General features: G+C 43.6%; 1 protein-coding gene across 3 annotated transcripts; it reads left to right on the forward strand.

Moving 5' to 3' along the window:
- Positions 1-6: 6 nt before the first annotated feature.
- Positions 7-14,234, forward strand: tom1l2a (target of myb1 like 2 membrane trafficking protein a). Of its 3 annotated transcripts, none has more exons than XM_086055899.1 (16): positions 7-129; positions 1,610-1,694; positions 3,099-3,177; positions 3,263-3,412; positions 4,026-4,160; positions 4,229-4,363; positions 4,441-4,557; positions 4,820-4,953; positions 5,064-5,106; positions 6,118-6,289; positions 6,714-6,807; positions 7,240-7,315; positions 7,883-7,957; positions 10,843-10,902; positions 12,073-12,109; positions 12,196-14,234. In XM_086055899.1, the coding sequence occupies exons 1-16, from the start codon at positions 78-80 to the stop codon at positions 12,336-12,338; spliced, it is 1,587 nt and encodes a 528-aa protein (XP_085912025.1). In that variant the 5' UTR covers positions 7-77; the 3' UTR covers positions 12,339-14,234. The 3 variants fall into 3 exon arrangements, with proteins under 3 accessions (XP_085912025.1, XP_085912027.1, XP_085912026.1); XM_086055900.1 differs by having other exon boundaries at positions 86-129; positions 3,055-3,177; XM_086055901.1 differs by lacking the exon at positions 7,883-7,957.
- The last annotated feature ends 88 nt before the right edge of the window (positions 14,235-14,322 follow it).

Here is a 14,322-nt window from a genome sequence, read left to right on the forward strand (position 1 = left end):
ATCGCTCTGAAGGCGGGGCTTAAGAGTAGCTCCTGGGCCTCCGCCTGTCACCACCGAGTGGATTGTTTGCTGTCAAAATGGAGTTCTTGCTGGGAAATCCCTACAGCACTCCCGTGGGACAATGCGTAGGTAAGTTCGCTTTAAAATCGTGCATTTGCGATGCAATGACATTTTACGATATAATACGCAGACTAACATTTTGGTGAGGTGCGCCAATGGAAATGGCGAGCTAGCATCCTTGCGACAAACGTCATCTAATTGGAACGAGCTTCTCTGACAACGTTTTTCCCCCCCTTGTTTTTTTTCCCCTCTTACTAAACTTTCGACTTACTCCGTTGTAACTACATTCATTCGACGACAGCCTCATCACATGTGCATTTTAGTCCACAGTGGACGGGAGCATCTTTAAGTTAGCGTTAGTTATGAAAAGTTGGCCGTAGGGATGTGGCAAAAACGTCCGCTTTTTAAATTTCATAATAAGTCCATATGCAATCATAATAAGAATAAAGGTGTTTGTCTACGCTTGCACCAGCCAAAAGGATCCAGCAAATGACATGCTGTAGGTTGATCTCGAAATGAGAGGCGTTTCCAGTATTGTGGTTGCCCTAAGAAGGTATATAAGAGGATGAAACATGAAGCAAGTACATTTTATTCATACGAGGTGTGTCAGGAAAAACTCCAGTTTTGGTGTCTTAATACATTGTAGATACCTTTCTATGAGCTGTGAGCTATGAACTATGAGTTTCCCCTGCCATGTGGACGATCAAGCTGCGCGTCACCAGTTAAGTGCGCTTGCTTTGCTCCGTGCGTGAGAAGAGGTGAGTCACCAGCTCACAACGCCCTGAGCATCTGACAATTCCTGGGCTAGAAGAACATCACTGTGCTTGAGCTACTTTCGTGGCGGCCAAGAAGGCTGGGAAAGTGCGTTAAGACTCCAGAGGACTTCAAAGGGCCCAAACTTGTAGTTGAGATCTGAAATTTGTCTAATGTGACAACAGTCCGGGAACCTTTCTGACACAGCTTGGACAAGACTCCCAAAGTGGCAAAAATAAATTACTGACTCCAACTAATAGAAACAGCTGTCTGTATGATGCCATGTAGTTCGTATGCCACTGTGACCTACACTCGCAGGAATAAACATGAAATTTCCCAACTTTACATAAATTCATAATTGTGCATTAAGATATTGTATAGAAGTTATTTTTTCCCCCCACTGAAAGCCACTAGACTCCTTGTTGACCCTTAAACCTTAGCCCACGTTGAGCTTTTTGTTTTTTGGTAGCCTGCTTGTCACAAAGACGAGTTGGTAGTGTGACAGCAGCAACGAGAAAAGTGGACTGAAAACGTGAAATGTGGAGGGTTGGACTTGTGAGGGACAGCAGCATAGTTGGCACTGCCTGCCTCGTAATCATCGGACTCCACGGACGGGGTCTCAGTTCCCAGGACTGGGGTGGGAGTGGCGAGGCGTTGGCACCATGTGGCTCTCTGTGGGTTTTGAACCCTCTAATTGTTGCAAACTCGGCCCACTGAGAAGCTCTTTGCCTGGGCATGAAGTTTGGCTGGTGTATTCAATAAGAGTACAAACCACAGTTTCTGTTTCTTTTTCCAGAAAGGGCCACTGATGGAGGCCTCCAGAATGAAGACTGGGCCCTCAACATGGAGATCTGTGACATCATAAACGAGACGGATGAGGGGTGAGTTAGCGAAATGAGCCCCCACGGCGTTTGCTGTTGGCGGTGCAAAGAATGCTGCTTCTCGCATTGCTTGTGCCCACGTCACTTTGTCACGTCGGAGCGCTCTTTGTCTGACTGGCTGACTCCAGCAATAGTCCATGGCCAGCACAAAAAAGCCTTTTGTTAGCTTGGGAGGTGTCACTGAATGTACTGCCTTCTCCATTTACTTCTCGTACAAACGCTCACATGCAGGAATTTAGGCTGAGATTATCACTTCCTGACTGAGATAAATAATCGTTTTGCATTCTTCATGCCTACGCACCAGGATTATAATAGATTCTTCCTTATAGTTCATTTTCATTTCCTTTTGATTTTAAAATTCTGGTAGTTTTGGCATTTTAGAGTGGGTTTGTTGGTTTTATATGGCTACAAAACACAATTCTTCCGCCACTTGAACAATGACGCTGCGCTGGTTTGTGTAAGAGCAAATGATAATGCGTAATAATAAAAGATGTCACGGCGCATCATAAAGCGGCGCACGAGAGCGTCTCAAGTCTCATCTGCAGGGCCGACACGGCCAAGCGAGAGCCAAGCTGGACTCTTCACGCGTGGACGGCGGCGACGTCGCCTCAGGAGGAAAATGAGAGAAGCAGATGGTGGGATGGCTGCACAACCTCCACCGACTGACAAATGCTCGTCTGTTAGCCTGCCTTGAAAAAACAAAAATTCCAGTCACAGTCTACAAAAAATGAATAAAATGATACTCTGGACCAATTTAAAAAACGACTCCTATTATCTCCATCTTAATTCATTAGTTTGTGTCTGATTATATTGAAACGAAAGGAGGCTTTAATTTCAGAGGTATATTAAGTCTAAAATTGTAGGAATTTTTTTGTAAAAGGGGGAAATGATGGACTAGGTTGCAAAAGTATGAACATAGAGTTTAAAAATAAATTGGAAGAAGAAGTTAATGCCTAATAAAGATGGATATTTTATGGTTGGTGTATGTATACAAAATAAAAGGGCATACTATATGTAAATATGCGTACTTGTATATATGTTGGTATGCACGTACAGTATGTAAAGGCTTCTCTATATGGCTTTTTAAAAAAGCAGCCCAAGTAGTTGTCCATCCTACCAGTAAATGTATAATAATATACAGCCACCTTTGTTTTGAAGCAAAAAGGCCATCTCAGTAAAACCCTTGCTTCGGTTTCGGTCGAAGGGAAATGCAACTCGCTTTTCATCAGCGTGAAGAGGACAGCGTTGAAATGGAAACTACCATTTTCAATTCAAGTATAATGATGCACTTGACATGACTGACAGTCATTTCATTTTTTTTTTTTTTTTTCCAAAACCTGATGTCAATGTCCGACCTCAGCTGGAGTCCTGCTTTCAAGTCGACATGCCTTTCTTTCCCCGTAGGCCGAAAGACGCCATGCGAGCGCTGAAGAAGCGACTGAGTGGCAACAAGAATTACAGAGAAGTCATGCTGGCGCTAACGGTGAAACGCATGGCCAGCCTTTTGAGATTGAAATGATGACGTTTTTTGCATGCTTTTCACTGATCGATCTTCTGTGACTGGCTAGGTAGTGGAGACGTGTGTGAAGAACTGCGGCCACAGGTTTCACGTTCAGGTGGCCAGCAGGGACTTCATTGATGGCGTTTTGGTGAAAATCATCTCGCCCAAAGCCAATCCTCCAACCATCGTGCAAGACAAAGTGCTGTCGCTCATACAAGTACAGACTGCGTTTATATCATAGCCGCACACTCTCTTCTTTCACCAGATTTTTTTTTTACCATTTCCTGTTCTTTGATAATCAGCAGTGCCCAATTGGTTTCAGCAAAAACACATTTTTTGGAGTGAAAATGGAGAAAACGAGCTTTTGCAAAAAGAAACTTATCAAGCAGTTTGCATTTCTATTTTGCTTTTGTGACACTTCAAAATATAAAACCACCAAAACAAGACTGAGAAAGGGCTTTTGATTGCAAAGTACAAATTTCTTTTCAGATATACAACTAAGAAATCCAGCATGAGTGACACTGACTCGCGAGCGTTGCATTTGTGGCTTTTAAAAATGCCGTTGGGCATTCATTCCATGAACTGCGCCATCTCGACACACACTTTTGACTAACTAGCATGACACATACTCAGTTTGTACCACCTATATACTGTACCTACTTCTCATCTCAACTCCAAAGCGACACTCCCATCTCCAGGGATGTTATTGTCATTACAGAGGCCTCTCTTGTTTTCACTTGGCTTAAGATAATCCATACTGGCACCTGCGTCATCCTACCTTTTCAAATAACCTTTTAGTGAGTGACTAAGTGTTTATTTCTGTGCTTTAGGCCTGGGCCGACGCCTTCCGGAGTAGTCCTGATCTTACTGGCGTGGTCCACATCTATGAAGAACTGAAGAGGAAGGGCATGGAGTTCCCCATGGCCGATTTGGATGCACTGTCCCCCATCCACACTCCACAGCGGGTAAAGACCTCCATTGGGAAATCTGCTGTTGTTACATTTTGACTCTGATGTGATTTTTCTCCTCCCAGGGAACACCAGAGGTGGACCCGGCCATGATCAAGTACCTGGCACCTGCAACCACTGCTGCATCTCCAAGATCTGCCGGCAACTCACCCGCCGCGCCGGCCTCCCCACGCGGCCCCATCACAGCAACTCCCGAGCAGGTGACGCTCCTTCCGGCGTCCGGCGTCCGGCGTCTGTTTTCTCACGCTGATGTTCATCGTTCACTTTTGACCTGCAGGTGGCGCGGTTACGTAGCGAGTTGGACATAGTGAGAGGCAACATTAAAGTCTTGTCGGAGATGCTCACGGAGATGGTCCCCGGCCAGGAAGATAGATCTGATCTCGAGCTGCTCCAGGTTTGATAGAGGATTTCCATGACACTATACAAAACTCTGTATGACCACCAGGGGGAGTAGCTTACCCAGGTCTTAATGATTCCTGGTCATGTTATGATCATATTGCTGCAGAAGCCTTCATTGTAATTTTACTGACTTGACTTTTTACTACTGTATATTCAACCCTTTAAACACACTAGTTGCAAAATGTTCAGGACACCTTGCATCCTAAATCAGATCCATACATTTTTTATTTCTCTCCTATGCCCAATTCTGTCTCCAGGAGCTGCACAGGACATGCCAAGCAATGCAGCAGCGAGTCGTCGAACTCATCTCGCGCGTGTCGAACGAGGAAGTGACCGAGGAGCTGCTGCACGTCAACGACGACCTCAACAACATTTTCCTCCGATACGAGAGGTGCGCTCGGTCCAAAGGGTCACGCGGGGTCAAAACAGTTTGCGATGATTATGCGCTTGCGGCTGCACCAATTCCCTACGACAGTGCCGAGTGTGTTGTGCTGCTTCCAGGTACGAGAGGTACAGGTCGGGGCGAGGCGCCCACAACAAAGGGGTGAGTGTTGCCAGTAGCTGCATCCATTGTTGTTGATTTGCATGGTGAGAGGAAGTCAGCTGTTTGAACGCGTAAATATTTGCAAGTGGACTGTGTGCAAAATGCAAACGCATTGCTAGATGATCACCCCAGCGACACTCTTCTGTCGTTTGGATGTGCAGTCTGAGAGGGGCGGGGCATCTCTCGCCACATCCCACAGAGCTGTTTGTGTTTGCCTTCTGTTGATCTGTGTGTGCTCGGCCTGTTTGTATTGTGGCTTGCAAGTGCAGGCAAGTATGACTTTGCTGCCATGTTTGGTGGCAGCCAAAGTTCCTGGGGTGAACGGTGGGGAGTAGTCAACATCCAAAACCATGTCAGTGCCTCGTGACCTTCCCTGTTTTCACCCCTCACTGTAGCAATGAACCCTCCCCTAATTCCCAATTGCGCTTCACTGTTCACAAATTCACTTTTTTTTGTGGAACCTATCTTCAGTTAGTCACCGGGAAAAAAAATCACCTATTTGTGTTTTTTGAGTGTTTCTTTATGATGCTCAGAGATGCCACAAAATGGCGCCAAAGCCTCGGCTAATAGAAATGGTCGTAACTGGCGTCAAGACAGTATCTTTGTATTTCGGGCAGGATCCAAGCTTCAAGGCAGGCTAGCTAATAGCATCGTTGTTGCCATGTGGTGAAGCACATTTCGTCAGACAATATAGCAATACGTATTTGTAGGGCTGGGCGACTATGGGGGAAAAAAAAACAAAAAACGATGAATTTGTAAGATCACTTTGAAATGATTTGAAAGTATGTTAGATCATCGTTTGCAATACATTTCTTAACTTCATAAACATTTTTAGAGGGGCGTCTTGTTTTTGTCCCCCATTTTTCCTGCAATTTGTGCACAACTGTGCACCCGCAATTTTGCTCAATAGAATCATGTGGAAGCTCTGTTATAACTAATGAGTGTCCCGGTGCAGAGTATTTTCATTTCTATTTTTCGAGCTGCATTTGACTTGTGCCTGTGTCTTTTTAGATTTTGGGCGAGGCAACAGATGACAACCTGATCGACTTGGGTCCCGGCTCCCCTGCTGTGCTCTCACCCAGAGCGACGTCCAGCCCGCCTCCTCACAGCACCGCAGGGGCCGCCGCCTCCCCGGCCCGTGACGCCGGCGCGACCTCGCTCTCCTCTGCGCTGGCCGGCCTGGGTAAGAAGACATCGCAATCTGCGTGCTGCAGTTTGTCTGTCTGCCTACTTTCAGAGTGACTAATAGCTACGAGGAACTGGCAATTAGGGACTAGTCTATGCTTTTCAACCAAAGTGTTTCAACAGTTTGTATCCAAGAAGGACTACGCAAATAATTGCTAGCTTGTCTCAAGGTAACCTGTTATTATCGCTCCCAGTGTCAACTAAAGATCTTCAAGTATTAGCACAAAGCGTTGGGAAACATATTTGACAGCTATAATGGAGATATTCAGAGTCCTCCTGTGACAGGGCGGCAATAATAATTAGGTCACTTTATGTCGTGCTGTTTTGCGCTGTTGGTTTCCATGTTTCCTTAACAAGCTCCACGACTGCTTTTTTCCTCCTTCCGCCGTTGCCCTTCCCGCTGTGATCTCACCTCGTTGCAGATGTCGGCCAAGCAAATCAAGCAGGCCGCACCCAGGACGACTTTGACATGTTTGCCCAGACTCGGAGCAGCTCACTGGCTGAGCAGCGCAAAAAGTAGGTCTACATGCCTTTGGCTTTGGCTTGTATTGCCAGTTGAGAACATTTTCTCAGAAGGCGGCCATTTTATCACTTTCTGTCGACTGAAAATGACATCACAGTTGCTCAGGGCCCAGGTAACGACCAGCCACAGCTCACCTGTTTTTTTTAAGCTGAGCCCTGATCGGTCGCTACCTGAGCCCCCTCAGATGGCTAAAAATGAGTGGATTTGACTGCTTAACTTATATTCCACAAACACAATATTAGATGTTTGCACGAGTGGGCCTGCATAGAACATACTGTAGCTTTATGAAGTGTATACGTGTGAGAGTCTTTTTTTTTTTTTTTACAACAAGAACAAGACAGACAGTTGTTCAGATGATCAGCCAATAGGAAGCTATTGAGGCCATTGGTGCTCATCTGCCTTGTTGATGTGTTCGTTGCGCACAGTGTCAAGTACGAAGATCCCCAGGCTCTGGGTGGCCTGGCGTCGGCTTTGGATGTTCGACAGCACAACGCGGGAGGGGTGAGTGCACCCGACTGACAATGTTGGCGCGGATGCCGTGCGTCAGTTGCACGGGCCGCCACGAGCGTCTGCCTCGCTTGTGACGCTCTGCCACGCTGACATTCGCAATGGCCTTCTGTGTGCATTGATACAAAGTCAAAGAGTGAAGCAGCACTTCTTTGCACAATTTTGGATTGATTCGATTCTGTTTGAACACATTGCAAAAGACACCACATGGACAAAAGTGGTCATGAGAAATCTGCCATCCTTTTCCCATTTCACCTCCTGTAAGTGTACTGGCCGGGTGTCCATGTGCTGCATCTGCATGTTATCACTTTGCACGCAGATAGCGTAGTTGTAAAATCTCAGCCTCCATACACTGGCAGGCATGAGCAGCGCCAATTCAAGTTGCTTTCCCTTTTTTTTCCCAACCCCCCGCCGCGCCCCGCCCCGCCCCGTATTTTCATCTTCCTCTCACTCCTCCCTTTCAGTCTGTCTTAGCCCTTCTTCCATATTTGACTCTGCTGTCTTGTGCTGTACTGTGCTGCGTCTTCTGTGGAGTAAGGTGTATTTCTGTTGTTGATTCAGCTGAGGGTAGAAGGGGATGATAACCCAGCAGATCAGGAGCTGCCCATAGACAGCTGGCTTATTACCCAAGGAATGGTGAGGACTCTATCCTTAGTGCTCCCCCACCATCGCCAACCCGTTTCATCCGGCCTCATTCATAATCCACCGCCCTTCTTTTGGAGTCTCACGCCACTCTCTCCTGGACTGCTCAAATAAAAGCCCCGTAGCGGCAAAGTTTCCCTACGCCAACTCCATGTCTAACACAGGCGTTGCACTCCAGCGATGGGCAATATGAGGATGGCGACATTAAAGATAACGTTTGCCTACGGCTGCAAATTTGGCACTGCTGTTCTTTTGCTGACTGAGACATTTTTTTAAATATTGCAGATGGTGTTGCGGATCTATAAACAGGGTGGCTTTGTGCCAGCATTGGTCTTGAATATTTTACATGACAGAACGCCGTGTTTGCTCAGGTATTTATTCTGCTGCATTCATTTAAAGCCTCGATGAAGATTTCAGCTTTCAGATGCCAATTCCATTTTGGAAAAATGTCGACATGCTGGAAGCATTTTCTCCATATTGCCCACCACTGATTTCTTTTATTGACATAGCTGCCAAACACTGAAAAGTGACTGACACCTTTCACCTTAAACAACCTCCCCTCCCCCTTGCCCTTGGGAATAAATAGGCCTGACATGAACCTTTACCTTCTTTCATCAGCCAGCAGATTCATCCTGTTTCATAAGCACGCTAAACCCACAGTAGACTTTTAATAGCGCTGCTACATACAGTAGAAAAGGTCTTTAACACCAATTTACTGTTGAAGTTGGAGGAAATGTGACAACGCAAAGCAATAGCCTCTTTTAATTAGACTTCCTTGTCATCATTTTAGTAGATTGTTTTTTTTTGGGGCGGGGGGCATCCCTTAATCAATTATTACTCATGGTTAGAGCCCTACATTTGAATTTTTTAAGACATTTTAGACAGTTCTAGTTCAGTGAAGCGGATATGAAAAGGCTACACAGCCCTGTTCACATGCCTGGTTTTTGTCGTATAAAAAAAAAATATCAATCATTTTAAAACTTTTGTTGTCCATTATGTATTTCCACCTTGTCACCTATAACCTGTAGAAATCTTTTTTTTTTTTTTTAAAGATAATGTGGGGATGTGGCTGAGTATAGAATTAACAAATCACAATCAAAATGTCTACTAGAATATCTGAACTTTATTTGTGGTTAATCAGAGGTCATATAAGTGGGGGCACGTGTGTGGTGATTCCCCTTTCTCTTGACTTTGATTGGCTCATTCTGAACACAGCCACTGTGCCATGTTATGTCATGTTGTTCTCGGATATGCAGTATCGTGCTTATTGCAAAATGTCCGTGTAGCCGTGAGTATTGAGCTGTAGGTAAACAAGACCTAAGATAGCCGCGGCCGCCACACGTCCCAGTCCAACCTGACCCCAACCCGTCAACTGTTGCATGACTCTGAAGTTGTGATTTGGATTTGTTTTCAATAGAAATCGGTTCGAATAAGAACCTTTTGAGCCCTCAAAGTCCAGTTTCCCACTTTTGCCACTTCAGTTTCATTCTTTGTTACTTGTGAATGTCTCTCACTTGCTTTACTTTAGATGAGCTCTTTTCTCCGCTGTAATCTCACAAGAACCGACGTCACTTTTGATAAGTCTGCTGATAAGACTCTTTTTGTTCCTAAATATGGTTCAGGTTCAGATGGTTGATTTGGCTGCACAAACAAAAATATCTTTATTGCTTTGCGGGGTGCCTTGATGTCACCTAACTCACGTTTTATCTTGAGTATTCTATTTTCATGTTTCCTGTGAGGTTGAACATGTTTGGGGACACTGATTTGTTCAGAGTTTAACTGACACCATTGTAAATTCTCTATAAGGTGTACAGTTCAGTGGTTCGCAAACGTTTTACAGCAAGTACCACCTAAAAAAAAAAAAAAAAAAAGAAGTGCGGTCATCAAAAATGAGACAGGTTTTATTCCTAACTAAGCCACGAACATTATGCACATTAGCATTGCACCCAAATGTAGCAAAAATAAACAACTATACCCAAACATTGATTCATTTTAGATGAAATGCACATAAATGAAGTGTACCACAAAAATATTGTGTATAACAGTTCGTAAAGATTAAATGCAAATGTTTTGAACTGAAAGGTTAAACACAACTGAACTTGTACTTAGGGAGTGATAGTTTCACATGCCACTAGAGGGAGTGCACAAGGCTCTGCACTTTGAGAGCTGTCCGAAATAGAGAGATAAGTTAACCACTTTTCATATTAAGACAAAAAAACTATGAAACGCTCAATAATGACAAAGGACAAGTTTTGTTAACATGCTTACACAAGTGTAAAAGTAGGTTAATTGCTTTAAAACGATGACAACTTGCAGGTTCTCCTGAAGCATCCTCCCATAAAAATGACTCTGAATATTTGTTGCTTGTCCGTCACACGACATGACATCCCAGCATCGCAGCCCTGTGTGCGTGTGCGCGCGTGCGTGCTTCAGGTGTGAGATGTGTGCGTGCTTGCCTCTCGACAGTCCTCGCGGCTTTCGCGTTTCTCCTCCTCCGATCCATCTCGTAATCAGGTGGCAGTGATTTGCTAATTCCCTGATGATGCGGAGTAATGAACGCTGCTGCGTGACATTAGGCGCCAGCTGTCGGGCCGTGTCAGCACGGCGGAGCTAACGAGAAAACGCAGAAGACGGGAACTCCCGTTCTTCAGGTCAGCGGCTCCCTGGCAGTTTGTTGCGCAACGACGGCACTGACTTGACAGTCGCTTGGCCCTTGCTTTTTGATTCTCATTCATTTTCCTCCTGCCTGAGTTATGAGTGATTCCTCCTCTTTTTATTCAAGTCTTGTGAAATTTGTTTCCATTGTGTGATGTGGTTGCCTTTTTTTTTTTTTTTTTTGGGACACCGCTCCCTGGTTTGTCCATGGCTTTGCTCCGTAGATCCCTGTATCGCAGTCCTCTGTCATGGATGACATTGAGGAGTGGCTCTGTGCTGATGTGGTGAGACTCGATTTACCTTGATTTCACATCTGTTCTTTTCGCCTTTGACTTTTTTCTGACCCATCCTTCCTGCAAAACACGAGTTTCCTCTAGGATCACATTCCTTTTATTCTCACTAATCGTTCTTGATTTCCATCAATGACTGACATCACAGATGAATGCATGTGAGGCTTAACTCACCCGCAAATTTGGTGTGGTACACGTGCATAATGTAATGAGTGCATGTTGCCTAGCGGTGTTCAATTTTGAGATGGTTAGAGAGGTATTAATGTCACATTACGTTTATTATTGTGCAGTTCGCATTGGCGTAAACCTGTGCTGCATCTTTCTGCAAGGTGTAATATTTTGCACCTCTCAAGTTTTAAATAAGCTCTCTTTATTTCAAGTACTCTACTCACTACAAATGCCTGTGCACCAAATTAAAGTGTCTTTTTAGTGTATTCTGTATGTTATTGTACAGCCAATATTAACATGGCTTTGTGCATGTTGTCAGTGGACTAAAAGCAATTCATATTTTATAGAAATCGATGTCAAGTGAGGCCTTGTTGACATATTACGTGAGAAGTGGGCTATTTATTATTGGGAGTATCCCAGTAACATCACTCACAACAAATAGTGAGGAAGAGGCCTTTAGTTCAAATATTTTTTCTTATAATTAATATTAGTTTCATAAATTGTACATGTTATCTATATAATAGATAAAGAATATTCCTGCAAATGGTCCAGACTGAATGAAAACGCCGCTGTGTTAACGTGGTTACAATAACATCTACTTTCACAACAGCTCATTCTACCAAACAAACGGTTTGCTGACACCCACGTCACTCACCAGGCAAGGTGCTGCATTTTAAAGCTGCACGCACTCCGTCACAAATACTTAAGTAGAACGTGAGGATGGAGATCCCAAGTGGACGGAACTTATACCTGCACCTCACATGCACTTTATTGTGTTCAATAATGCAAAATTATTTTTTTAAATCCGATTCATCAATTCTAAAAATGTTCGGTAGCTGCAGCCCTGTTGAGGCCTTTATTTGTTCACGTGGAAGACGCACTCAGCAATTACTGGTGGCAAGGTGTTAAGTGACTCAAAGGCCATGTTTTCAGAAGATAAGGTAAGATTTTTTTTTTTTTTTTACAAAACTATCAATAACCGCTTTACATTTACAGAAAGGCGATCGTCCAGATGAAGGCGTAACCAGTGAAGGTAGAACAAAGCCTTTGCTTTTATTCATTTGTTTCATTTTCAAAATAAATGCACGACCAATTAAAGACTCCTTGTGTTTCTCTCAGAGTTTGATAAGTTCCTGGAGGAGCGAGCGAAGGCATCTGACACATCTCCGGCCGGGGACAACCCCGCTCTGCCTCCCCTCCCTGCTCCCGTTGGCTCTCACAAGAAAGCTGAACGGACAGAAGATGCCCTCTTTGCCTTGTAGACTCGCATCTGAGCAGCTCAGTCGCTCCCTCTGGGCCGTCTGAAGCTCGGCACTTTGAACGCTTCCTGCTGAAAACGGTCCTCCGGTCCCATTTCATCCTCTTGCCTCCGTGTTGCTCGATCATACACAGACGCCGGGCAGGTTGTGTAACAACATTCGTGGATGTATTTGATCCGTCAATGTGGGATGTCGTGACGCCGTACTTCACCTTTAAAATGCTCCACCAAAGGATAATGGCCTAACTTGCTAAGAGACTTGCATTTATCGTTTTAATGGTTTGCGCTGTACTATGCACAAGTGCTGTGTTTATGGTCAAACATTTTCATCCCTCCCCATACGTATTTCCACGAACAGTTAAGTGGAGTCTATAAGCCTGCTAACAAATCTGCATTTAGCTGCTATAAAAGGCAAGCGTTCATGTCAAAGTACTGCAATGGTTTAAAGGAGTTGGGCTCGAGGGCAAAGATGATTTGAGATGCAAGTGTGATCACCGGATGCATTAAAATCGTAGCTCAATGCACCATTGTTTTGAAAATGGGCTGTTTGGCAAATCGAAATAGGAACAGAATATGCCCGTTGAGTACATTTTGTTCCGAGGAGCTACATTTAATATCTGGAATTATTCCAAACTGATCATTTCATTTCCCCCTTCAGTAATTAGGCCCTACTTCAAAAATAGTTAACCTGCAGCATATTAATGCCTTCACTCTTTAATGCAAAAAAACAAACCAACAAAAAAAACATTCTCTTTGTTGTTCTGAGTGTTTACAAGATGGTTCATATTTTTTCTAGGAAAAGGGAAATATTCTTTTGAATAACTTCATTTTTGCACATAGGTTTTAAAAAAAAAAACCTTAACTCTTGCTCAGAATAGAAATGTGGACTAGAAATCAGGTGTTTAAACTTACAGGACTGCGACAAACTAATTGTAATCAATTACCTACAGGACAATAAATATAAACTAATAGTATTATTAAGGATATATCATTGACTGCTCATTATATTCTGTTATGTATATATATATATATATATATATATATATATATACACATACATACATACACTATTTATCTCAAACGAAAAACGTCAATAATATTTTTATTAATCGTGCTATGCAGACAACAGAGGGGGATGTATGTATTATTTGTTCTCCTCGTAGTGTATATATGTTTTAACAGTTTTTGAGAAACATTTTTTACCATTTATCATTTTGTTGTCAGCAGCATCCGCGTCAGCCACCCCACCCCCACCCCCACTCAGCCCTCACTCATCTTTTCTTCTGGGACTGTAGTATGTCTTTGGTGTTCCCAAGATCCCCAAAATGCATTCTCTTTTAAATTCCTGCATTCTAACCTCCCGGATTGTCCTAATTTTGCTTTGCATGTTCATTTAAAAAATTTTTTTTTAAACTTCAGCTTAAGACCAAAACCCTTGTTCATCAAATGCAGTATTATTGTCTGCTTAGTCCACTGGATTTGTTAGCAATCTTAATATGCATTCAACAATACATTTGCCTAACATAATCTTTTTAACTCTCTAGGATTAGGTTTAACTAAATGGCTGGAAATTTAAAAGATTTAACAGTAAATTATTGCGAAAAAAAGTTACCATACAGGCTAAGCAAATGTGGCCTGACGTCGCTTAATGTCATGTTTATGGATTTCTGGACTATATAACAGATTGTTTTCATGAAGCATACATGTTGATTGCAGCATGGACTCTTCCAAATTCAGGTTGTGCTATTGAGTAACGTTCATTGTACACGTTTTTCATTTGTGGATGTTCCGAGTCTGTTTGGGCCGTGCCATCTGCTGCCATTGCTGACTGTCTGGTCTCTCTGTGACTTTATGCACGTCTGTAACTGCCCAATAAAACACATGTGAGACTGCTACCTCACACGGTTTGTGCTTATTTTTAGATGACATCGCTCGCTTGGGCTGCATGCTCAAGTTTGAATGTAAACATTTCTCACAGCCATTACTTT

Source organism: Filicampus tigris, chromosome 16 (assembly GCF_054856515.1).
Source record: "Filicampus tigris isolate MCC_2025a chromosome 16, RoL_Ftig_1.0, whole genome shotgun sequence".
Lineage (NCBI taxonomy): Eukaryota > Metazoa > Chordata > Actinopteri > Syngnathiformes > Syngnathidae > Filicampus > Filicampus tigris.